Genomic DNA, 26,965 nt, shown 5'->3' with positions numbered 1-26,965 from the left:
ATTTCAGGGTCAGTACTCGTTCACTAAATCGCCAGGGAAATATATAATTGACTATCGATAAACACAGGTTTGTTTCAAGATGAGAAAACACACATTACCGAAATAGTATAGTGTCACGATAAGAAGAAAATCGTTTAATTATCCAACCACAAATGTTTGCCGTACTCGGTCCGCATGCCTGAACGCATGGATAGACTGCCCTTATTTACAAGTTTGCTATTTTGAATTCAATTTTGTATTGAAAAGCATTGTGTTAAAATGTGCCATTTACAATTCGCATTGAGATTTTTAATGACCATCGTCATGTGAAAACGGGTCTTATTCCATACGCCCCCATCATATATATAGCCCACTCAGCCTGCGCTTATCTCAATCTGGTCAGGAGATACATAATAAGACCACAACGCATTGAGTGATTTCATAGCGAACATCATCGCCTCTGACTAGACTGTGCAAATGCACAGGCTGGGCTTAAGATACGCTGGCCGAAACGCATAATACCAATTTTCGCATGACGCGGCTATGAACGTGTGATTTAAATGTGTCGAAAGAAAACTGTGTGTAGATCTAATATTAACATACGGTATATTTCGATGGTGAAGAAATACACTCATAATAAGGCGTGAGGACACATTATGATGTGCATTCCCGTAGAATATGTTTATCTACTTACACTAATGTGTGGTTTGACAATGATAACACACATTTCATGAATATGCGACTAACACGTGAAAAAACACAATAGTTAAACTTTTGTTTTCAATTTTATTATTGAGAAATGTAAACTGCAAACTTTATTTCAAAGTTAGCATTTACGCTGACTACCTTTTTAAAAAGATATTTCTTGTTATATTTAGTTGTTTTTTATATTCGGTTTTAGCTATTATAAAGCATTTTTGTTGTTGTCTTTAATATACCTGTAGTAATTGGTGAACTCACGTTTAACGTTTTATAAATTTAGAACTGTGAATATAAACAAACTATCTTCTATTGCGTTGTAAGCACCCTTGAATACAAAAGATCGCCACTATCTGTTGAAAACGAAACAGCGTCTCCCAGACATATCCAATTTAACCCCGCTGTTATGGCCGACCACTTGGGTCAAAAGTCAACAATACCTACTAGGTTAACCCCGCTGTTATGGCCGACCACTTGGGTCAAAAGTCAACAAGACCTACTAGGTTAACCCCGCTGTTATGGCCTACCACTTGGGTCAAAAGTCAACAAGACCTATAGGTTAATCCCGCTGTTATGGCCGACCACTTGGGTCAAAAGTCAACAAGACCTACTAGGTTTACCCCGCTGTTATGGCATACCACTTGGGTCAAAAGTCAACAAGACCTACTAGGTTAAAAGGTAAATGTACTTCGACGAGCAATATGTGCGTCGAAGTACATTTGTTGTACTTCGAGGTGCAGTTTTTACCGACCCTTGAGTGTTGGCCAATCAGAAGACGCCTTACATTGTTGCTTTGATCCGCATTTAAGATATAAGAATTTCGAATCATTGCCATCGCAATTTTCAAGGTTTAATACGCAGCTAATTAACTTTCTTCCATACGAACAATTAATTGACAACACGGCAGAGCAATCATTACCCGATTGATTTTATATTAGTTGTTTTTACATTAGTATAATACTTGCCGAAGCGCTTCACAGAGTTAGTGCAATTTAATTGTAAATACATCTTTGTATTTCTAGTATATTGCTTGTGAAACTAAATACGTTATAAGTATATTTGCTGCCTTCAAATAATCTAAATAATCTAAAATGGTTACAAACACTTACGTCATTCGTCTATTCTCGGTTTTACAATGAAATGTTGTATTCTCTTCGAATCTGACACTTACTTGAAGAGACAAAATAATAGGTTGAGCTTCCGGAAATGAAATAAACGACTAGAGGATGTAAATTTTTTATTCTTTGTATCCAGTTTGTCCTCAATCAAAAGAGAGATTTTAAACATTTATAATGAATAAATCTGAAGGAAAAGCGGCTAAAGAGACGAGTGTTTTGATTGACTGTTCAGAAAGTACAAACATGTACGTCGAAGTACAAATTGTAATTCGGGGTACAAATATATACTTCGAAGTGTATGTCATTTTTGTACTTCGAAGTACATTTTTTTGTACTTCCAAGTACAATATATACTTCGTAGTACAACTTTATGTTTACCTCAAGCGTAACATAGACTTTCGACACAAATGGTACGCCATACGCTGTAGTAGCATGCACTGTGAACGAGATTACGCATCATCCCACTATACTTGTTTATGAGCATAAGTTTTATTTTCCCGCATCTATTAATACACTCAGATTGCTGAGCAAAAATACAACGTCAAATAGACGCAGCAGATAGTGGACTATTTTAATCATTTATAAACATTCTCTTTCGCGAAATGTATATACAAACATTGTTTATTGAATTTTTCTTTATACGCTCCGTCTAAAAATAATCCATTTAACATGATATTCACATTATGTTTCCATTTGTATTTGTATGAATATAGTTGAGGACTAATTCCTCTTGCATAAATCATACAACTCTTTCAGTGATCAGGTTTATCGTAGTAAAGAGCGAACTGACTTGTCAATAATACCCGCAAGAGGAGTAAGACATTATAGATAGATATATAGATAGACTTGAAATTTTTGGTACTGACATAAGTTGTTGGCAAGCGAACAACTAAAAACGTAACGACAGGCAAGTAGATGAAGAAGGAAGCGACCGGCTGGTTTGAACTAGCTCATTGTATTTAATAAGAAATAATATTACATGTAATTAACAGCATAACACCAGCTTTACCAGGTTAATATCGTCTCAAAGGCTGAAGCGGGATTACAAGTGTTTGACCATAATAGCTCACAGTTTAAGGACGGCAATTGACCTGAATGGCTTCTGACTTAAGGACAGTGATCGCCCTGAATGGCTTCTGACTTAAGGATGGTGATTGACCAGAATGACTCCACACTAAGGACGGTGATTGACCTTATTGGCCTCTGACTTAAGGACGGTGGTTGACCTGAATGACTTCTAACTTAAGGACGGTTATTGACCAGAATTGCTCCTGACTTAAGGACGGTAATTGACCAGAATGGCTCCTGACCTAAGGACGGTGAGTGACAAGAATGGCTCTTGACCTAAGGACGGTGATTACACTTATTGGCTTCTGACTTAAGGGCGGTAATTGACCAGAATGGCTTCTGACTTAAGGGCGGTGATCAACCATAATTGCTCCTGACATAAGGACGGTGATTGACCAGAATGGCCCTTGACTAAAGGATGGTGATTTACCAGAATGGCTCCTGACTTAAGGATGGTGATTGACCAGAATTGCCCCTGACTTAAGGACGTAGATTGACCAGAATGGCTCCTGCCTTAAGGACGGCGATTGACCAGAATGGCTACTGACTTAAGGACGGTGATTGACCAGAATGGTTCCTGACTTAAGGACAGTGATTGACCAGAATGGCTCATGTCTTAAGGACGACGATTGACCAAAATGGCTCTTGACTTAAGGACAGTTATTGACCAGATTGGATTTAAGGAATGTGATTGACCTGAATGGCTCCTGACTTTAAGGACGGTGATTGGCCTGAATGGCTCCTGACTTAAGGACGGGGATTGACAAGAATGGCTCCTGATTTAAGGACGGTGACTGACCAGCGTAGCTCATCCCTTAAGCTTGTAGCTGGTGTATTTTAATGGTGCGAAAATACAGAACATAAAACAATGACATTCGAGATCTAAGCATTACATGGTTCTTAAGTGCATCTAACTGTCTCCTTATGTTCATCATTTCTACAACTGATTATATAAACATAATCTTTAAAGGAAGATGAAAGTGTTACTCTGGACAAAGCATAATCTACCGGGTATTTACGTTAAAATCCAAGTATTTTTCGGGACAATGCCCTAGCGATTGATTTCCTACATTTAACATTGACCTTGCGCCTAGTTGTTCTGATTACCTTGCAAGCCAGTAAGCTTTCCCTTTGCCATAATATAAAGACCCAGTTAAACAATTGTAATGCTCTATTGATATTTGAAAAGTTTTATCAGAAATTATCACAAGAAACGCTTTTTAAGTGAAACTAAATTTCATTAAAACAAAAAAAAGTATTTATAAAATTGGCAAAACTGATAAGGTCTGTGCCTAAGCAATTGTGTGTGTGTGTTATGTTATTGCATGCTGATGGTGGGGGGGGGGGGGGGGGGGTGTTCGTAATAAGGCTTATGCTTGTATATTGTGTGTGTTTGCTTGCTTGTTCATGTGTTTGTGTATGCCTTCTTTTGCAAATGTGTTTGTTGAGATGGGGTAGGTATGCATGTGTTTTTCAAGCTGGTCAATTAATTTGAAATTAAACGCACAATAGAAAAGGGTTTTAACAGTTACTTTTCAATCAAATGTAGTGAGGGGGATAGGAATAACTTGAGACAAATTGAATACCAGATCCTGTTCTTTAAACACATTGTGTATACAAATAAACGAAAAGAACATTTCCTACATTTCAAATACATTTAATTTCCATTTAGTTATATCTAAATTAAAAAGCTAATGGGATTTTGGTTCTCTTACTATCTTATACATTTCCGCAGTTTTAACAACAATATCAAAAACACTTTCCAGAAATATAGCAACATCACATAACACAAACATATGATTTAACATATGTGTTTACACATGGCACATTGCTTTATGAAAACATAAATATATGGATTGTACTCACATAGTTCATTATTTTCCTTATATTTCATCATAATCTTTAGCAATCAGCATCATTCCATATCACGTATATTTTAAAAACCATAGCTCACATCTAAAGTAAAACTCCCTGTTATTCACACACAAACATGCAAAGTAAATATTAATAACAATATCAAATGCAGCTCATGAATAAACATTCTTATGTGCCCTATCAGTAAAAGCTGTTACAAATATACCAGTTTTTATTGTTCAGGGCCTAACAAAGAGTCAGATTATTTTTCCATACTAATCCGTAGAGTCATGTAGACCATGAACAAACGCTCTGTAAACATGACGATGCCCTGCCCTGACATCAATGTGCTAGTGCGCCCATGGGGTCCCAGGCTGGGAGTCTCACTGGTTCCTGGTCAAGCACAGCCAGGATGCTGGGGTCCTGTATCAGCTTCCTGCTAACTACCACCTCGTACACAAACTCAGAGAACCAGTCGTCAGACATCACAAGGTAGCCTGAAATAGCAGACAATAGCAGACATTATTATTGTAGCCTGAAACAGCAAACATTACAATGTAGCCTTAAACAGCAAACATTACAATGTAGCCTTAAACAGCAAACATAACAATGTAGCCTGTAACATAAAACATCACAATGTAGCCTGAAATAGCAGACATTATTATTGTAGCCTGAAATATCAGACATCACAATGCAACATGATGTAGCAGACATCAAAATGTAGCATAAAATAACAAGAGCACCGCATAACAGGTGCCACGCTCGGATGCGGGTGCAGTTTTGAATAGATGAAAGCTTGTCAGAATTTATTTTATTTTTATTTTATTTTTTAGAGGTCACAGTGACCTTGACCTTTGACCTAGTGACCCAAACATGGGTTTAGCATGTAGAACTCATCAAGGTGCAGCTACATATGAAGTTTCAAAGTTGTTGGTTGAAGCACTTTGATTTTAGAGCAAATGTTCAAAACCTTGACAAAATGTTATGGTTTTAGCACGACGCGGACGACGGACACGTCACGACGACGGACACGACACGACGAGCTGGCTATGACAATACCTCGGGTTTTCTCCGGAAACAGCCGAGCTAAAAATTACAATATAGCATAAAATAGCAGGCATCACAATGAAGCCTGAAAAAGAAGAGATCACAATAAACCCAAAAATATCAGACATCACAATAAAGCCAGAAATATTACAATGTATCCTGAAATACCAGGCATCACACTGTAACCCAAAAGAGCCCACATCTCAATGTTGCCTGAAATAGCAGACGTTAGAATCTAGCCTAAAATATCAGACATCACCATGAAGTCTGTTATATCAGACATCACATGTTGCCTGAAATAGCAGACATCACAATGTAGCCTGAAACAGCAGACATCTCAATGTAGCCTACAACAGCAGACATCAAAATGTAGCCTGCAATATCAGACATCACAATGTTGCCTAAAACTGCAGACATCACAATGTAGCCTGAAACAGCAGACATCACAATGTAGCCTACAACAGCAGACTTCACAATGTAGCCTACAACAGCAGACATCACAAGGTAGCCTACAACAGCAGACATCACAAGGTAGCCTACAACAGCAGACATCACAATGTAGCCTGTAATATCAGACATCACAATGTTGCCTACAACAGCAGACATCACAATGTAGCCTACAACAGCAGACATCACAAGGTAGCCTACAACAGCAGACATCACAATGTAGCCTGTAATATCAGACATCACAATGTTGCCTGAAATATCAGACATCACAATGTTGCCTACAATAGCAGACATCACAATGTTACCTGAAATAGCAGACATCAAAATGTAACCTGAACATGAGATGTGTTTGTCAGAAACACAATGCCCCCTATTGCGCCGCTTTGAAGCCATAAATTTGACCTTTGACCTTGAATGATGACCTTGACCTTTAGCCACTCAAAATGTGCAGCTCCATGAGATACACATGCATGCCAAATATCAAGTTGCTATCTTCAATATTTGACCAAACTTTAACGAACTCAAGGTTAAAGTTTTAGGAACGAAAAATACAATGATATTTTACCTTTGACCTTGAAGGATGACCTTTACCTTGACTTTTCACCACTCAAAATGTGCAGCTCCTTGAGATACACAAGCATGTCAAATGTGAAGTTGCTATCTTCAATATTGCAAAAGTTATAAAAGTTTAATTAACGAAGATTAAAGTTTTGTGACACACACATACAATGACTGACTGACTGACTGACAGACGGACGGACGGACGGACAGGCGGGCGGACGGACGGGCGGGCGGGCGGGCGGGCGGGCGGGCGGGCGGGCGGGCGGGCAGGCAAGCAGGCAGACAGACAGACAGACAGACAGACAGACCAAAAACAATATACCCCGATCTTTCTATCCGGGGGCATAAAAAGCAGACATCACAATAAAGTCTGTAATATCACACATCACAATGTAACCTGAAATAGTAGACTCCACAATTAAATCTGTAATGTCAGACATCACAATGTACTGTAAAACCATTAAATTTTGTGTGGTATGCATTTTCATGGATTTCGTTGGTCAGCTGAACCACGATTCAAGTACCAACGATTATTTATACATTTTTTATCCGAAATCGTTCATTTCCGAATGACATTTCCGATTTTTGATTGAGATATGCTAGTTAATACAAGATGTTGTTGTCTTGATAAGTGTTTGGGTAATAATACTTTCAAATCAAGCACGGTATTTAAACTGTACATCAATGATTTTTTTTTTTACGTGACGTCGTCATATTAACAGTTTGCAGATTTATCACATATGTCAATTAGTGCCAATTAAAGTTAAAAGAGACATAAGTTTCACAAGTGTATTTTGGGGACCTTATTACTCAATTGTTCTACAAGGGGACCGATTGGGCTGAGAATTTCAAATATTGTCAAAACAACATTGATGGCAATTACCGAGCAATGACCCACAAGTGCGCCACTTTATCGCTCTTACCAACAATTATCGGCAACACTGTCATGCTTCAGTACATATCAACCTCAAGTCTTGCTGTCAACACAGATAAGCAGATTATGCTTCGTTATTACTCTGCTTGTTTAAATAAAAGTTTAAATATTATGACGGTCAGTCTTCCCTGAAAATTAATATAAATGAAATATAAGAAATCGTAATATAGCCTGAAATAGTTGACATCACAATCAAGCCTGAAAGAGCAGACATCACAATGTAGCCTACAACAGCAGACATCACCATGTAGTCTGTAATATCAGACATCGCACTGTAGCCTGAAATAGCAGACATCACAATATAACCTAATGGAAACCCTTGTGTCAATAAATAAGACAGAAGTGAACAAGGGACAAAATTGTCACAAAACCAGGTTTTCAATAAAAAAGTCTGATTAAGGGAGACAACTACAACTCAAAATGTGTATTGCTACTGATTGTTCATTACAGTTACCCCCCTTGTTTCAAAATCAAGCTATTTTTAGATGGGCAACCTTGACCTTGGAGATATCTACGTAATTCTTTCGCGCGACACACTGTCCAATGGTTAACAAATGTGTCAAATGATTTTAAAATCTGACAATGAATGACATAGTTATGGCTCGGACAAGGTCATTTATGGCCATTTTTGACCTTTGAACTCAAAGTGTGACCTTGACCTTGGAGATATGGACGTAATTCTTTCCCATGACACACCGTCCAATGATGGTGAACAAAATCAATGTGCCAAATGATTTTAAAATCTGACAATGAACAACACAATTATGGCCCGGACAAGCTTGTTCCAAATGGCCGCCCACCCGCCCGCATTCGCCAATCTAATAACCAGTTTTTTACTTCGGAAAACCTGGTTAAAAATAGCACATGGCCCAAAGCTTTGCAGACAACAACTTAAACACCTCACTTTGCTTTTTGCAACTGGTCAATTGACAATATGCTATCACAAAAATAGCCATGCTTTTGACAAACATGTTTGACAGTGAATGAATTTTTATACAATACAGCATCATCAAACATCGAAGTCCTAGTTTTATGTTATAATAAAATAAGATGTTTGCTAAAATGGACCAGTTTGTATCACCTTTATCACCATCTTTGTCACCCCAGGAGTTCTCAACCCTCCACTTGTCAGCAGCTCCAGAGTCCTACAATAAATAAACAAGAAACCGTTGGAGCGGGTGATGCTCCCCAAAGTTTTTTTTTGTCACAATATTGCACTATATATTCAGATAAAAGGAAACGTCTTGAGGGCACAGTAGTTGGGGGGACAAGAATTTTTTTATAGAAATTTTCAAAGGGCCATAACTCTGTAAAAAATCATCAGACCAGAATCCCCTGATAATATGCACATCTCCTCTTGGTAGTGAAGCTTCCCATAAAGTTTCATTGAATTCCGGTCATTAGTTGCTGAGAAATAGCCCTGACAAGAATTGCACTATATGTACAGTTATGGAAAATTTCAAAGGGCCATAACTCTGTGAAAAATCATCCAACCAGAACCCGCTGATAATATGCACATCTCCTCTTGGTAGTGAAACTTCCCATAAAGTTTCATTGAATTTCGGTCATTAGTTGCTGAGGAATAGTCCGGACAAAAATTGTGCACAGACGGAGGGACAGACACACACACGCACGGATAGACGAAGCGGCGACTATATGCTCCCCCCAAAATAAATTTTGGGGGAGCATAATAAAAAGTGTTATGGACAACATCAGATGGTAACATTTTTACTGCTTAATACATTATGCTATAAAGCATCAGTATTAACCCTTTCCCACTCAAAAACGAAATGAAAATGGCTATGTACAAACATTATAAACTCACCAAATTATTCAATTTTTTCGTGTTGCAACGCTTGCACAAAATAATTGAATAATTTAGCGAGTTCTGTTGTTGTCGTTATATTTTGTGACACTACGAGGATTGCTAATACGTTGTATAAAGTATAAAATACATCATTCATTACATGAGTCACAGATGGCGGAGTGGTCTAAGCGTGAGACTTTTACTCCAGGGGTCAGTGGTAAGAGCTCAAAATTGAGGCTTACTTTTTGTTTATCTTTAATTTTATCAATGTTTTTTACTGGGGCTTTTTAATTAGACCCAAAGTTTACATTTATCAATAAAAACAATTAATGACAAACTTCAATACATCCCAAAATCTGTGAAAAGGTCCCTTTAAAAAAGAGCCACACACTTACGCTTATATTTAGGCAACACAAGTACATTAAATTATTCACGTTTCTAAATTGGTTCTACTTATAGTTTTCGTTATTGATCGTATTTCTTCGTTTTATGATTTGATTTAGTGGGAAATTAGCTCCTGCATTGCAAAGTTACGTGGCGTTATAAAGGTGTCGAGAGGCATTCTTTGACACTCGAGGTTTTATTGGCAGCAAAGAAAGGTCGTTTGCCCATCCCCCCCCCCCCCCTTACTTGGTTAAATTTGCTATATCATTTGTATGATATATGTGCATATTTCGTTTTGGTTTCATTAATATTTATTTTCAGAATTAACGTCTGTGAAAGTTTTAAGAGAAATGTTTTTATATTTGTTGTTAGTATAGTAAATTGAGTTTGTTTTCAGATTTTCATATTAGATGCAGCCGAAGGTTTCATTTTTATTGATATAGTATAAATTACTTATTGAAACTTAAAACTTGAAACTTGCTAATTTGATGAAACGCCTATTTATAAAATTATATTCAATGGCGTTGTACAAAACATATATATATACATAATATTGATAAAAAATAAGAGGTATTATTAATATTATGCAGCATTAATTAAAGGATAAATGATCTAAATATGTGTGATATAAATAATAATGCTGTAAGAAACTTAAGCAATAAAACAATACCGGCTAAACTATTAAAACAAAGTAAAAGTAAAATATTATGTAATAAACTGATATAACTCGGGTTAAGACAATAATTATAATTATTTTATGAGCAAATATTTGGCAACATAAAGACACTGTTTTTCATTAACTAAAAGGATACATAAAAGGATATTTCTGCACTCTGGCTGTCGGATCCCACAGCTTTTAGTCAACCGTCACCCTTAAGGACACTTCTTTTGGGTTTTAACCTTATTGAACTATCGTGACTACAAGTCACAAATAGACTGACCAAGTGTGACTACAAGACACAGCTTGAAGGTTAAAATTACAGTGTGACTATAAGACACAACTAGAGGGCCTAAGCGTGACTAAAAGACAGCTGGTTGATGTAACTCAATCATTGAGCAAAGAAGCCCAAATGATTCTTGGTTAACAGTCACTTGTACAATAAATATCCTTTTCAAGCAAAGTAACCCGCACAATTCTTTAATTTCTTGGTCCTCCGAGTCCTAGTGACAAATAAGCCCGTACAACTGAGTCTCGATTTTTTTTTAAATCACAGGTATTCAAATTAAAATAGGTTGTAAAAGTCTCTGAAGAGAAATGTTTTCAAATTTCTTTTGAAAATGTCTATTGAGGCGGAAGTCCGGATGCTTGATGGAAGGTCATTCTACAGTTTCGGACCAACAACTCCGAAACTCCTGTCCAAGAATGTTTTTCTCCTTGTGCGTTTCACATCATAACATCCGTTATACAAGACTGTAGATCGTAGGTTACGTGCTGGTACTTTTTCTTTTAAAAGTTCTGAAAGGTATTTTGGTGCGTGACCAACAGAACAATAATACATGAAGGCCAGTAATTTAAATGTTATCCTTGCCTTTACTGGTAGCCAATGAAGTTCATATAAAGCATCTTTTGAACTATCATATTTATGTCGGCCGAGTACCAATTTGGCACACATGTTTTGGATACGTTGCATTTTGTTTATTTCCCATTGAGCTGTTCCATACAAGATCAGATTACAATAGTCCAGATGGGATATTACCAAAGACAAAACAAGTATTTCTGTTGCTTCTTTTGTTAAGTATTTCCTTATGTTTTTGATTTCAAGGTAGTTGAACATAGCTGTACGACACTTAATTTTGATGTGTTCTTTAAAATTTAGTGTTTCGTTTAAATATGCACCCAAATACCGTATGCATTTTTCTGCTTTATCAGTGTCACCAGCAATATCTATTTCTTTAGATTGACATTTATTATTGACTCCTTTGCTGTAACATTATTTAGTATATTTTCAGTAACTAAGATGGCCTTCGAATTTAGGTTTCCGCTTGCTTCAAACAGTCAATCATCAGTACTTCGTTCCATGAGCAAACATGCCCTGAGTCATTGCAGTTGGATGAAGTCCGCTAAATCAAGATTCTATTGAATTTGTATTTTGCTGCCAATAACATGCCTTATACCTATTTGTTGTGTTGTTGTTCGATTTTGTACATTGAAGCAATTTAGATTAGGGAATAATTGATTTACTTACAATGAAATAGTGAGTAAACCTATGTTTTCTACATACTACATTTTATTACACTGGTGTTAAAGAAATATACTTTACACATGTTAAAGAAATACACTTACACTGGTGTTAAAGCCACAAACTAAAATTGGTATTAAAGCAAAAAAAAATTGCAGTTGTGTTAAAGTCACACATTTGCATTGGTGTTAAAGCCACATACTTTTGTGTTTAAGATCCACAATTACAATGCTGTTAAAGTCGTACACTTACAGTGGTGTAAAACTACACAAACGTACTTTCTTTGAAAGCAACACATTTTTATTTGTGTTAAGCCACAAACTAACACCCATTTTTATGCCATAAATTTACAATACTGTTAAAGCCACATACTTTCAATGGTGTTAAAGGCACACACTTATATTGGTGTTAGAGTCACATACTTAAGAAGATGTTAAAGCCACACACTTGCAATTATGTTTTGCATTGTTTGTCAATAATGATTTTTTGCTGTTTCAACAATTCACATACTCATGCCAGATTTTTTTTACCAAACCTTACAGAAGTATTCTTGACAAAACCCTACAAATGTATTCTTGACCAAACCCTACACAAGTTTTCTTGACCAAACCCTTCACAAGTATTTTTGACCAATTCCTACACAAGTATTCCTGACCATCCCTTACACAATTATTCTTTACCAAACCCTGCACAATTATTCTTGACAAAACCCTACAAAAGTATTCTTTACAAAACCCTACACAAGTATTCTTGGCCAAACCCAACACAAGCATTCTTGACAAAACCCTTCACAAGTATTCTTGACCATCCCCTACACAAGTATTCTTCACCAAACCCTACACATGTATTCTTGACAAAACCCTACAGAAGTATTCTTGACAAAACCCCTACAAAAGTATTCTTGACAATCCCTTACACAAGTATTCTTGACCAAACCCTACACAAGTAATCTTGACAAAACCCTACACAAGTATTCTTGACAAAACCCTACAAAAGTATTCTTGACAATCCCTTACACAAGTATTTTTGACTAAACCCTACACAAGTATTCTTGACCATCCCCTACACAAGAATTCTTGACCAAACCCTACACAAGTATTCTTGACAAAACCCTACACAAGTATTCTTGACAATCCCTTACACAAGTATTCTTGACCAAACCCAACAAAAGTATTCTTGACCAAACCCTACACAAGTGTTCTTGACCAAACCCTACAAAAGTATTCTTGACCATCCTCTACACAATTATTCTTGACCAAACCCTACACAAGTATTCTTGACCAAACCGTACACAAGTATTCTTGACTATCCCCAACACAAGTATTCTTTACCAAACCCTACACAAGTATTCTTTACCAAACCCTACACAAGTATTCTTAACCAAACCCAACACAAGTATTCTTGACCAAACCCTACACAAGTATTCTTGACCAAACCCTACACAAGTATTCTTGAAAAAACCTACACAAGTATTCTTGACCAAACCCTAAAAAGTATTCTTGACCAAACCCAACACAAGTATTCTCGACCAAACCCTACAAAATATTCTTGACCAAACCCTACAAAGTATTCTTGACCAAACCCAACACAAGTATTCTCGACCAAACCCTACACAAGTATTCTTGACCAAACCCTACAAAGTATTCTTGACCAAACCCTACACAAGTATTCTTGACCAAACCCTACACAAGTATTCTTGACCAAACCCTACACAAGTATTCTTTACCAAACCCTACATAAGTATTCTTGACCAAACCTTACACAAGTATTCTTGACAAAATCCTACACAAGTATTCTTGACCATCCCCTACACAAGTATTCTTGACCAAACCCTACACAAGTATTCTTGACCAAACCCTACACAAGTAGTCGTGACCATCTCCTACACAAGCATTCTTGACAAAACCCTTCCCAAGTATTCTTGACCAAACCCCACACAGTTATTCTTGACCATCCCCTACACAAATTATGGGCCTGATTGTTAATTTTAGTCAGCTCCTCAGATTTTCAGTCCTAGGATTAACAAAGACTGCTAGCTAACGGTATCAACACAACCCAACACAACTTGATCAAACCCTACACAAGTTTTCTTGACCAAACCCTTCACAAGTATTCTTGACCAAATCCTACACAAGTAGTCCTGACCATCCCTTACACAATTATTCTTAACCAAACCCTGCACAATTATTCTTGACAAAACCCTACAAAAGTATTCTTTACAAAACCCTACACAAGTATTCTTGGCCAAACCCAACAAGAGCATTCTTGACCAAACCCTTCACAAGTATTCTTGACCATCCCCTACACAAGTATTCTTGACCAAACCCTACACATGTATACTTGACAAAACCCTACACAAGCATTCTTGACAAAACCCTACAAAAGTATTCTTGACCAAACCCTACACAAGTATTCTTGACAAAACCCTACACAAGTATTCTTGACCAAACCCTACACAAGTATTCTTGACCAAACCCTACACAAGTATTATTGACCAAACCCTACAAAGTATTCTTGACCAAACCCTACAAAGTATTCTTGACCAAACCCAACACAAGTATCCTCGACCAAACCCTACACAAGTATTCTTGACCAAACCCTACACAAGTATTCTTGACCAAACCCTACACAAGTAGTCTTGACCAAACCCTACACAAGTATTCTTGACCAAACCTTACACAAGTATTCTTGACAAAACCCTACACAAGTATTCTTGACCATCCCCTACACGAGTATTCTTGACCAAACCCTACACAAGTATTCTTGACCAAACCCTACACAAGTAGTCGTGACCATCTCCTACACAAGCATTCTTGACAAAACCCTATCCAAGTATTCTTGACCAAACCCTACACAGTTATTCATGACCATCCCCTACACAAATTATGGGCCAGATTGTGAATTTTACTTCAGCTTCTCAGATTTTCAGTCCTATGATTAACAAGACTGATAGCTAACGGTATCAACACAACCCACAAACTTACACTGGTGTTTACAGCAGTGAAGACCATGGCATGGGTCATAAGGGACTCTCCATACATTAGCCGCTCTGCCTTGCCCAGCTTTAGTGTATCCACATCAAACATCAGCTGAAAATCCAGTCTGAAAAGCACACACAGCATAATATTTACGAGCTGTTATCTCAATCTCAAAACTCTTAAATTATGTTGGTAAAAACATTGTGGTTACCTTCTTTGTATCAGTTGTGTTGCAAGAGTGCTTTTTTAAAAATCTATCACTTTCGGTTATGAGTATATTGATATCATTTTTTTTTTAGAAAAATAAAAAAAAAATCAAATACTATTATTGTAAATTAACAAATTTTGTTCAAAGGCATACAATGAAATAAATTGACACACTTGGTCATGCGTTGAAATCAAAGGTTAAAACAAGAGATGTGTTTGTCAGAAACACAATGCCCCCTACTGTGCCACTTTGAAGCCATCTATTTGACCTTTGACCTTGAAGGATGACCTTGACCTTTCACCACTCAAAATGTGCAGCTCCATGAGATACACATGCATGCCAAATATCAAGTTGCTATATTCAATAATGCAAAAGTTATTGCAAAACTTTAACCAAGGTTGAGACAGACAGACAGACAAAAAACAATATGCCCCCGATTTTTCGATCCGGAGGCATAAAAATGCATGGTTCTATAGTATTATGACAACATGACAACATAACAACATGCGCTTGATATGGGACGGCTAACTAAGACAGACTCATCGATGAAGAATAAAACAAAAACAAGACTATTGCCAAGCAATATTGTCCCCTACCGGCTCCACAATTGTCAGAAATTCCACCATTGTCAGAATTTTTTTTATATTTGTTTCCATAGCAACCAAAATTTTTGAAGTAGGAACAAAATGAAATGACGTGCATAATGTCCATATTGCCATCTATTAATGTTTCAAGTATCATGAAAAAATATTAAGAACTTATAAAAGTTATTGCAGGATCCAGAAAACCACCATTTTCAGCAGTGTTTCTAGTCTATTTGTTTCCATAGCAACCAGAATTTTTGATGAAGGAACAAAATGAAATGACGTGCATAATGTCGTATTGCCATCTATCCATGTTTCAAGTTTCATGAAAAAATATGAAGAACTTTAAAAGTTATCGCAGGATCCAGAAAAGTGTGACTGACTGACAGACTGACAGAGCGCAAACCATAAGTCCCCTCCGGTGAAACCGGTAGGGGACAATAAGCACTGTTCAAGAATATTAGGGCTGTCAGCTATTTCAATTTCCTTGTTGCTTTATACAGTATTCAAAGTGAAGAAAGATAACATCAATCATCACGAAGGAGGATGCCGGTCTTTGATCATTTCAACTTACGCCTTTAGATCCAAGAATCCCAGCTTGTGGTTGTAGTGTTTACCAACATCACATCCAAACCAAACCGGCTGCAAAAAAGCATATTTTACAGAATATTTTGTGTTTTTACTTTAAATACAATAAAGAGGTTTCATTTTGCTTGCTACACTTGGCAAAAGCTATAACACAAAAGTAAATGTAACATTCTAAAACTTTCAATTACACAATTTCTGTTCAGCCTTGAAAAAATTGTTCAATATTTTGTAAGCAAACCATATTTTGTTCCTCAAATGTTCATAGAATATTTCAAGCAGAAATTCTTATAAATAAATATAATACTAAAATAAATTAAGAAAATAGTATAATTTCATCTTGGTTATATTTTATGATCTTGATTTCCAACAGAGGTTGTAATCACCTGATCGTCAAGATGTCGATGTCCAGGTGAGATATGTATTTTTGGCTGTTTTATACCCTTTTACTTTTATAATTTTTTTTAATGCCATTCACTTTCTAATCATATCAGCAAGAAAGTTATTAGCTTTTTTTTGTATTAATATTCTCTCTATATCTTGACTCTACTCGCTACAAAAATTTTTAACATGATACAAAAATAACAGCTCATTCTGAGGAAATTGGTTTGACTTATGGCCAAGCTGTAAGTGGACACATGCTCTTGGCCTGTTTGATGGACTTAAGGCCTAGCCATTAGTGAACAACTGCAGTTTCCGCCTGTTTGATTACCGTAATAACTCTATGTTTTCGGACACTTAAAAATAGTTAATTTTTTTCGTGTCCGAAAACTTAGATACGAAAAATATTAACAAATACAGGTGTCCGAAAACTTAGAGTCGAAAATGGAAGTGTCCGAAAATAGCGTCAATTGTATCAACGACTACCGGTAATAGCACGCGCTTGTAAAATATCATGCTGTATAGTATAAATAACAGTTATACATGTTTGCACTGCATTTTAAATAATTGTAAATGCTTAATTTATTTGACAGAAAGTTACTTCAAGGTTGTACTTAGACCAACAAGTTCAAAAATGAGCATGTGATGTACCGATACACGCTTGTATGAACCTGTATTTAACGCAATAAAAAAAGCAAACTATGAATTCTTTGTTTGTTCATTTCCGATAGTTGTTGTGTAACACCTTCCATTGTTCGTAGAACTTGTAATAGGGTGCATCACAATTTGAAACATTTAGTATTTGTCACAGTTATTTTACTGAGAAGGGGTAATACCATTGCGGTAGATAATTGAACTGTTAATTGGCACTACCCCTGGTGTCATAACGCTTATGCTATCGGGCGAAACCATTGTTTAATACCGGCTTACAAGGTTATTTACCCAATAACGCAAATGTAATGGTCCATTGCCCTCAGGCATGCACCCGCAATGTTTTATGATGTTAATCTGGTTGTAAAACCCCATGATCGAAGTGTCATTAGATATCGAAAACAGGTTCGAAATTTGGTAAAATAGCGCTGTAAAATATACTGTCCGAAAACTTAGAGACATAAATAACAGACAAAAACTCGTGTGTCCGAAAATAAAGAGTCACGAAAAATAATTATTTTAGCTAAAAAAGGGGATGTCCGAAAACATAGAGTAATTACGGTAGGTATGTAGTAGCTGTTAGTGAAAACATGCTGTTCAGGCCTGTTTGATGGATGTATGGACTAGCTGTAAGTGGACACACACTATTCAGGCGTGTTTGATGGATGTATTTACTAGCTGTAAATGGACACGCACTGTTCAGGCCTGTTTGATGGATGTATGGACTAGCTGTAAGTGGACACACACTGTTCAGGCCTGTTTGATGGATGTATGGACTAGCTGTTAGTGGACACACACTGTTCAGGCCTGTTTGATGGATGTATGGACTAGCTGTAAGTGGACACACACTGTTCAGGCCTGTTTGATGGATGTATGTACTAGCTGTAAGTGGACACGCACTATTCAGGCCTGTTTGATGGATGTATGGACTAGATGTTAGGCGACACATACTGTTCAGGCCAGTTTGATGGACGTATGAATAAGATTTTACTAAATACATGCTATTAGCCCTGTTTGATGGACCAAATGGCCAGATATCTAAAGGACACGTACTGTTTGTGCCTCTTTGATTGACTTGATGGTCAGTTGTTTGAGGACCTCTATGGGCTGGTTGATGTAGAGTGTTGGCTTTCCCCCTGTCATGTTTCCCAGGTACTCCACTGTGTACAGCTTGTTGTAGGGGTTGTTTGGCCGTGGGTCATTCACTATACACACCTGAATTGAATTTCAAAAATTATACAATATTGAAATTTTAAATTATTTATTTTTTGCTTGCTCTTATATGTAGATGTATTTAATTATATTGCAATAATTTTAAGGCAGTCTTTTTTTATTTTGTATACCCGGATAATTTGCCAGTATTTAAGTTATGTTTACAATCACAATGAGCACATACTTATGGAAGTAACTAATGACTGCGATGCTTGACTCAGGGGTGATTTCATGACCAATACCCAAAGACCTTCTGTACTTGGGCCTTAAATCAACCTGCTATCCTAAGACTTGTAATTTAGTACTCAACCAACTGAACTTACTATATCAATTAAAAACAGTCAATTAAGAAATATTTACAAGAGCAAGCTCAACGATTCAAAGCATTTGACAGAATTCATTGTGTTAAATTACATAACCGTTTGTTTTTTTCAATTTCTATGAACAATTCTGACAATCTATCTGACATCTGGGGGGGTGTTCATGTTGAAGTCCGCTGAAGATGCATACGTTATCAAAGCAGACTATAAACCACACCTTTAACCTTTTCCTTAACTTTTTAGACACTGGTATAGCTATCGTTTGTATATCCCCAGGTGATTTCTAGACATTTCCCCTTTGAATTAGTTTTTTACTGTTATGTCAATCACCAAGATATGATGAGATTCGCTTGTTCTAAGATTTTTCAGTATGATGCCATTTTTAAACAAATCAGCATAGAAATAATCAAAATATTTTGAAAAATCAATTTCAACTGGAAGATTGAGACTGGCAGTCAGTTACATAGCTACTTATAAAATGTTATTAATATAATATGTGGATAATGTTGACAGTGTTATATAGGAAGAGGTTACAAAATCAGATTTGTTTGGGTCCATTTGGAATATGCTAAGGAATTGATCGTACCCACTTTGTCCCACTTTGTCCCACTTTACCCCTCATTTTTACGAATAAAACAAATATCAGAAATGACCTCTCGAAACACAGGTTCAGCAAAAATTAATATCTCTGAGCCTTATCTAAGTTAACCAAACTTTCATGCTTTATTCAGGATATGGGCACACTGCCCCAAATATTTCATAATTACCAAAGTGAATCTGAAACAGATGAATGTTGTCTTGAAATCTTGTGACCTAACAACAAACACAGCATTATGACTAGGGTTCTCGCAATACGCTGTGATTGTATCGTGATATATTGTGATACGGCAACACTGTATTGCGATATGTACATGTATCGCGATATTTTACAGAATGTATATATGTGAAGAAAACAGCAGAATAACAGGTTTTACAACTTTATTAAACTCAATAATCTGAAAACACTGGTATCATGGTATGACTAGAAACTGTAATTAATAAGATAAAGAATCATTTTCTGACTACAACCTGTCAAAAGGTTATCAACACAACCTAATAAACTTGATAGACGTAGTATCGCTCCAAGGACAGGTTAAAAATGCGGAGTCAGCGAGCCCAGTATTAAATATCTTTAGCGATCCGACTTTTCCTCGACTTATTCAGCATCTTAACATAACATAATTCGGAAGTGCCATGCTTTAAACTAGCGATATAATAAAGAAAGAAAATAAGAAAAAGAATAAACATGTTTCTTATAATTATTAACTTATTTGCATAGGGAATCAGTCTCAACTTCCAAAAAGGTACGGAACTATTCATGTATGACTCCTTATTTTAAACGTGAAAGTTAAACATCTACACGTGGGAGCGCTTGCTTGATCTGGATATTAACTGATTACATGTATTTATTTAACCTTTTTTAATTGCTTCTACAGTTTTCAAAATGATAATTATATCAAACAAGAGCTGTCACCATAGGATGACATATGCCCCTTATAAATGCTTTGATAGAAGTTATGAGCATTTTTCGAAACCTAAACGCAGATTTCGTAACCTAAACGCAGACCCTAAGTTCAAGGTCAAGGTCACAGGGATAAAAATCTGTGTGCGTATGGAAAGGCCTTGTCCATATACACATGCATACCAAATATGAAGGTTATATCTCAAGGGACATAGAAGTTATGAGCATTTTTCGAAACCTAAACGCAGATTTCAAATCCTAAACGCGAACCCTTAGTTCAAGGTCAAGGTCACAGGGGTAACATTTTTTGTGCACATGGGAAGGCCTTGTCCATATACACATGCATACCAAATATGAAGGTTATATCTCATGGGACATAGAAGTTATGAGCATTTTTTTGAAACCTAAACACAGATTTCGAAACCTAAACGCAGACCCTAAGTTCAAGATCAAGGTCACAGGGGTAAAAATTGTTATGCGTATGGATAGGCCTTGTCCATATACACATGCATACCAAATATGAAGGTTATATCTCAAGGGACATAGAAGTTATGAGCATTTTTCGAAACCTAAACACAGATTTCGAAACCTAAACGGGGACCCTAAGTTCAAGATCAAGGTCACAGGGGTAAAAATTGTTTCGCGTATGGATAGGCCTTGTTCATATACACATGCATACCAAATATGAAGGTTATATCTCAAGGGACATAGAAGTTATGAGCATTTTTCGAAACCTAAATGCAAAGTGTGATGGAAAGACGGACAGACAGACGGACAATCCGATCACTATATGCCCTCCTTCGGGGCATAAATATGTTATGTATTTATCCTCTGTGTTCATTAAAGACTAATTAGAATGAACAAGATGTGTTTGTGAAACACAATGTCCCCCTATATGATGTTTGACCTTGAAGGATGACCTTGACCTTGTGAAGGATGACCTTGACCTTGACCTTTCACCACTCAAAATGTGCAGCTCTATGAGATACACATGCATGCCAAATATCAAGTTGCTATCTTCAATATTGCAAAAGTATTCATAAAATAAGCGATTTGGGCCACATATATTTGACCTCTGACCTTGAAGGATGACCTTGACCTTGACCTTTCACCACTCAAAATGTGCAGCACCATGAGATGCACATGCATGCCAAATATCAAGTTGCTTTCTTCAATATTGCAAAAGTTTTTATAAAATAAGCGATTTGGGCCACATATATTTGACCTCTGACCTTGAAGGATGACCTTGACCTTGACCTTTCACCACTCAAAATGTGCAGCTCCATGAGATACACATGCATGCCAAATATCAAGTTGCTATCTTCAATCTTGCAAAAGTATTCATAAAATGAGTGATTTTGGCCACATATATTTAACCTCTGACCTTGAAGGATGACCTTGACCTTGACCTTTCACCACTCAAAATGTGCAGCTTCACGAGATACACATGCATGCCAAATATGAAGTTGCTATCTTCAATATAGCAAAAGTTATTGCAAAATGTTAAAGTTGGCGCAAACCGACCAACAGACCAACGGACAAACAGACCAACAGACAGGGCAAAAACAATATGTCCCCCACTACTATAGTGGGGGACATAAAAACCGGTGCGGCATGGTGCAATTGTTTTAATGACATGCTCGCGATATACCGATTTTCCGGTGAATCTTGACAGCCCTAATTATGACGAGGATCAAGTTGTACAGAGCTGTTCATTAATTGGCAAGCTAAATCCAAAAGCAAATAAATATTTACAAAACTACAATTATGTCACAAATGTGACTAATATAGTATTATCTATGTCAGCTTTGTCAGCTATGATCATGGGCAAATACAAGACATGTGCATGGATCAATGAGAATGAAAAGCACATTACCACTTCATAGTGATGACATCTCTAAAATTTCAATGTAATGACTTGAGGAACAAAAAACCGTCGTAGACGGGTGATGCTCCCCAAAGTTTTTTTTTGTCACAATACTGCACTATATATGCAGATACTGTAAAACCATTAAATTTTGTGTGGTACGAATTTTCGTGGATTTCGTTGTTTCGCTGAACCACGAATTAAAGTACCAACGATTATTTTTACATTTTTAATCCGAAATCGGTCCTTTCCGAATGTCATTGCTGACATTCTCTATTGTTTTCGGTTATCTGAGATATTTGATTGAGATATGCTAGGTAATACAAAATGTTGTTTTCTTGGTAAGTGTTTGGGTAATACATCTTTTTAAATCAAGCACGGAATTTAAACTGTACATCAACGATTGTTCTCTTTTACGTGACGTCGTCAAATTAACAGTTTGCAGATTTATCACATATGTCAATTAGTGCCAATTAAAGTTAAAAGAGACATAACGGTTTTCACACGTGTATTTTGGGGACGTTATTACTCAATTGTTACTACTAGGGGACCGATTGAGCAGAGAATTGCAAATATTGTAAAATCAACATTGATGGAAATTAGCGAGCGGGGACCCACAAGATCGCCGCTTATTTGCTCTTATCGACAATTATCGGCAACACTTTCATGCTTCAGTGCACATTAATCACAAGCCTTGCTGTCAACACACATTAGCAGATTATTTTTCGTTATTACTCTGGTTGTTTTAAGAAAAGTTTAATTATTATGACTGTCAATATTCCCCGAAAATTTGAAATCCATGAAATTACGTGTCAACGAATTAGTTTTTTTTATTAAACCACGAAATTTCATACCGACGAATTTCTATACGTTTACAGTAAAAGGAAACGTCTTGAGGGCATAGTAGTTGGGGGGACAAGATTTTTTTTTATATAAAATTTCAAAGGGCCATAACTCTGTGAAAAATCATCCGACCAGAACCCGCTGATAATATGCACATCTCGACTTGGTAGTGAAGCTTCCCATAAAGTTTTATTGAATTCCGGTCATTAGTTGCTAAGAAATAGCCCGCACAAAAATTGTGCACGGAGGGACGGACAGACAGACAGACGCACACATGGACAGACGAAGCGGCAACTTTATTCTCCCTCCAAAATAAATTTTGGGGGAGCATAAAAAGGAAGATCGCTCAACAAACTCATAATATTTACACCTTGAACTGATCAATCGCCAAACAAACACACGGTGAGACTCTAATATAACCCCTCCCTGTACAAGAATATAAAATTAAAGACTAACAAGACTATTGCCAAGCAATATATGTCCCCTACCTGCTCCACGATTGTCAGAAATTTTATATATTTGTTGCCATAGCAACCATAATTTTTGACATAGGAACAAAATGAAATAACGTGCATAATGTCCATATTGTCATCTTTCCATGTTTCAAGTTTCATGAAAAACTATGAAGAACTTTTAAATTTATCGAATATCCAGAAAAGTGTGACAGACTCACAGACTCACGGACTGACAGACACACAGAGCGCAAACGAAACCGGTAGGGGACAATTAAAGACTAATAAGTGTTCCGTAGAAAACTAGACATAATTATGACAACCGATACCAGACTATGGTACAGCCCCCTACCAAGTCCTCCATGTCCATGCAATCTGGCTTGACCAGCTGGTGGTAGAAGTCCCTTGGGCTGATAGGTCCGATGCTGTGCGTCTTCTTTGCGCCGGTGGTCTCCCCTTCCTTTCCCTTGTCTGCTGCATTCATGTATTGGAACATCACAGTGCGCGGAGGTTTACCCAGCACTATGCACATGATGCGATAGATCTGCAGACAGAGGGCTTAGGTAATTAGAAAGTTGAATAGCAAACAAAAGTTAAGTGTATAACTGATGTATTTGCATTTCAATTGTTTATCTGTAAATACAATAGTTAACACTCTACCCTAACAGTGTGTGGCATAATCATGTAAAATGCAAATGTATCTGTGAAAGATCTTACAGAAAGCATAGCATAGCATCCTAGTGATCGTGAAACAGAACAATAGGTTTGTGTTAAATAAATCTTTGTGTGAGGCTCACAGTGACAGGCAAAGGATCTTATATTTCATCAAAACTTTAAACGTTTGTTTAAGACAACATAAAAAGCAAAGTCTCTGTTGCAGCATTTTTTCCAATTGCTAATTCCAAAAGGACACTGGGCATCCTAGGAAAGATTCCCCATATAACTATACTTACTAAATTATGTTAAGGTTAGCTGAAAGGATTTTAGCTGAACACAATGCCCATGAGCAGGGATTTAAAATATAATTTTGACAACAATTAACAAATTTTGTTTTCCTTATAAATTGTAAACAAAAGAGGATATTGAGCAAATCTAGGGACCCAGCCCAATTTTGAAGGGTCAATGGCTCATGTGCTCCTGTTTTCCTTTATCCCTAATGAGACTCGACCCACCTCTTCATTCATGCCATTGATTGCAGTCTCTATCTCTGCTTCAGTCTTCCCAGCAGCCACCATCCCATGCAGCACTGAACAGCCCTCACGCAGCTGCAATTGACAATCAGTCTCAATGACACCTTACATTGAAATCACTAGAATATGTTTTTCATGTAATGCTTATGTTACTATGTTATTTCAAATTTGGGAAATGTTGCATGCAATTCAAATGTAAAATATGCAATAATGGATTTAAAAAAAAAAAAGTTTAGATATTCAAATCTAAGTATTCATTATTCTATATGACAACCTAATAATGTTTTTTTATTTGCTATAATGTTCAAATTAACTGCCTAAACATATTTCATAACAAAATGATTTTGCCAATGATGCAAAACTGTATTACTAATACCACCCATTAAAGCAGCACACATTTCTGAGTAAATGAGTTAACCTAATGGAAAATGTCCAAGTATACTCTAGACTTCTTACCCCGAATGCCATTCATTTATAAAGCAATACATGAAATAGCACAGCTATTTCTCATTCTGCGACCTTGATTGCAATTGTCCAATCAAAATAAGACAAGTAGCACTTCACAGTTATAGAGAATCATACATCTGTATGATAAGCAAAACAGTAACATTCTCACATAATCACTACATGGCTCACTAAATTGGCGAATTTAAACAAACATATAAACCAAGATAATTTTAAGACTGATGACCCAATATTTTTAAATGTAGACAAGGTAGTGCAAAGGTGTACAAGTGTCTGATATAAAAGTGGTAAAGGCTGTATCATCACAAAGCAACTGTAAAACTTTTATTTCATGATGGAATATTTTTTTAGTAAGAAGGTTTTCAATTGCATAAAAGAAGTAATACATGTTTACATTTGGATCCAAATATTGGGCCTGAACCAAATCCGGTTGAGACCCAAACATTTTCTAGGATCTGAGTCCCAGAGACACTGTGAAATGTTGGGGTAACAAAAACAATTTCTGCATGTTTTCATTATAGTTTGTTTTAAATGCATTGATGAGCACATCAAAATCTTCCTACCCTGTTATTCATTATTTGCCCCAGTCTGTGACTGTTATCCGCACTCCAGGTATTAGGGAAGCACTCCTTAGGCACCACACCATACTTCTCCACTAAGTTGACAAGCATGTCCCACTGCCCACCATCCTCAGAAGGGTTGCGCAACATGTGACTTATCAGACGACCGTTATAGGTCTCCCCTTTACGAGCACACTCCACAAAAGCATGCAGCAGATAGTTGGCCCTCTCAACCTAAAATATAATCAGGGTTGTGCAAACATTAGTTTTATGCCATATGTGGCTAGCATAGCTTAATATTATTAAGGGATGGAAATTAACGGTTGCTGGTTCGCCCAGGGCAAGTACTTTTTACCCTGGGTGATTGAATTTCAAAAGCCCGTAGTCCCTCAATACCTTGACCCCTCTGGTGTGAAATGGTCTCAGCCAATCAAACTAGAGCTTTGTCACAGACGTGACGAATACCCCCACATGTGGCATTGACACATAATATTTTGCATGTCGTCTTCACAAAAAACAGCGGACACCATGCTCAATTTTTAAAACGCACTAAGTGACCCCCTGACCTAGTTTTTGACCCAGAAGGCCCATGTTCTAACTTGGCCTAAAGATCATCTCCATAAAACTTCTGACCAAGTTTGGTGAAGATCGGATGTTAACTACTTGAATTAGAGAGCGGACACCATGCTGAATGTTTAAAACAAACTAAGTGACCCCGTGACCTTGTTCTTGACCAGGCATGACCCATATTCAAACCTGCCCTAGACATTATCAAGATACAACTTCTGACCAATTTTGGTGAAGATTGGATAAAAACTACTTGAATTAGAGAGCGGACAACATGGTGGAGTTTAAAACACACTAAGTGACCCCATGACCTAGTTTTTGACCCGGCGTGTTCGAACTTGACCTACACATCATCTAGTTACAACTTCTGACCAAGTGTGGTAAAGATGGGATTTTAACTACTTGAAATAGAGAGCAGACACCATGCTCAATTTGTAAAACATACTAAGTGACCCCGTGACCTAGTTTTTGATCTGGCATGTCCCATGTTCGAACTTAGTCTTCAGATCATCTAGATAAAACT

At 36.9% G+C, this 26,965-nt stretch overlaps 1 protein-coding gene across 2 annotated transcripts in view; it reads right to left on the bottom strand.

The window, feature by feature from the left end:
- Window positions 1–4,442: 4,442 nt before the first annotated feature.
- The window catches only part of LOC127854001 (bleomycin hydrolase-like), a 51,459-nt gene continuing 28,936 nt past the window's right edge, over window positions 4,443–26,965 (bottom strand). Inside the window, exons 4-11 of one of the 2 annotated variants that reach the window (XM_052388912.1) lie at window positions 25,879–26,109; window positions 24,833–24,925; window positions 24,013–24,204; window positions 18,519–18,680; window positions 16,423–16,490; window positions 15,063–15,180; window positions 8,789–8,852; window positions 4,443–5,215 (exon numbers count right to left, since the gene is read on the bottom strand). In XM_052388912.1, coding sequence (XP_052244872.1) covers window positions 5,061–5,215; window positions 8,789–8,852; window positions 15,063–15,180; window positions 16,423–16,490; window positions 18,519–18,680; window positions 24,013–24,204; window positions 24,833–24,925; window positions 25,879–26,109 — 1,083 coding nt within the window. In that variant the 3' untranslated portion in view covers window positions 4,443–5,060. Of the gene's footprint in view, window positions 5,216–6,032; window positions 6,275–8,788; window positions 8,853–15,062; window positions 15,181–16,422; window positions 16,491–18,518; window positions 18,681–24,012; window positions 24,205–24,832; window positions 24,926–25,878; window positions 26,110–26,965 lie in introns of those variants that run through there. The other variant, XM_052388903.1, reaches the window with a different exon arrangement.

The sequence above is a fragment of the Dreissena polymorpha genome, chromosome 1 (assembly GCF_020536995.1).
Source record: "Dreissena polymorpha isolate Duluth1 chromosome 1, UMN_Dpol_1.0, whole genome shotgun sequence".
In the NCBI taxonomy this organism is placed as follows: Eukaryota; Metazoa; Mollusca; class Bivalvia; order Myida; family Dreissenidae; genus Dreissena; species Dreissena polymorpha.
This window is presented reverse-complemented; position numbering and strand designations above follow the sequence as displayed.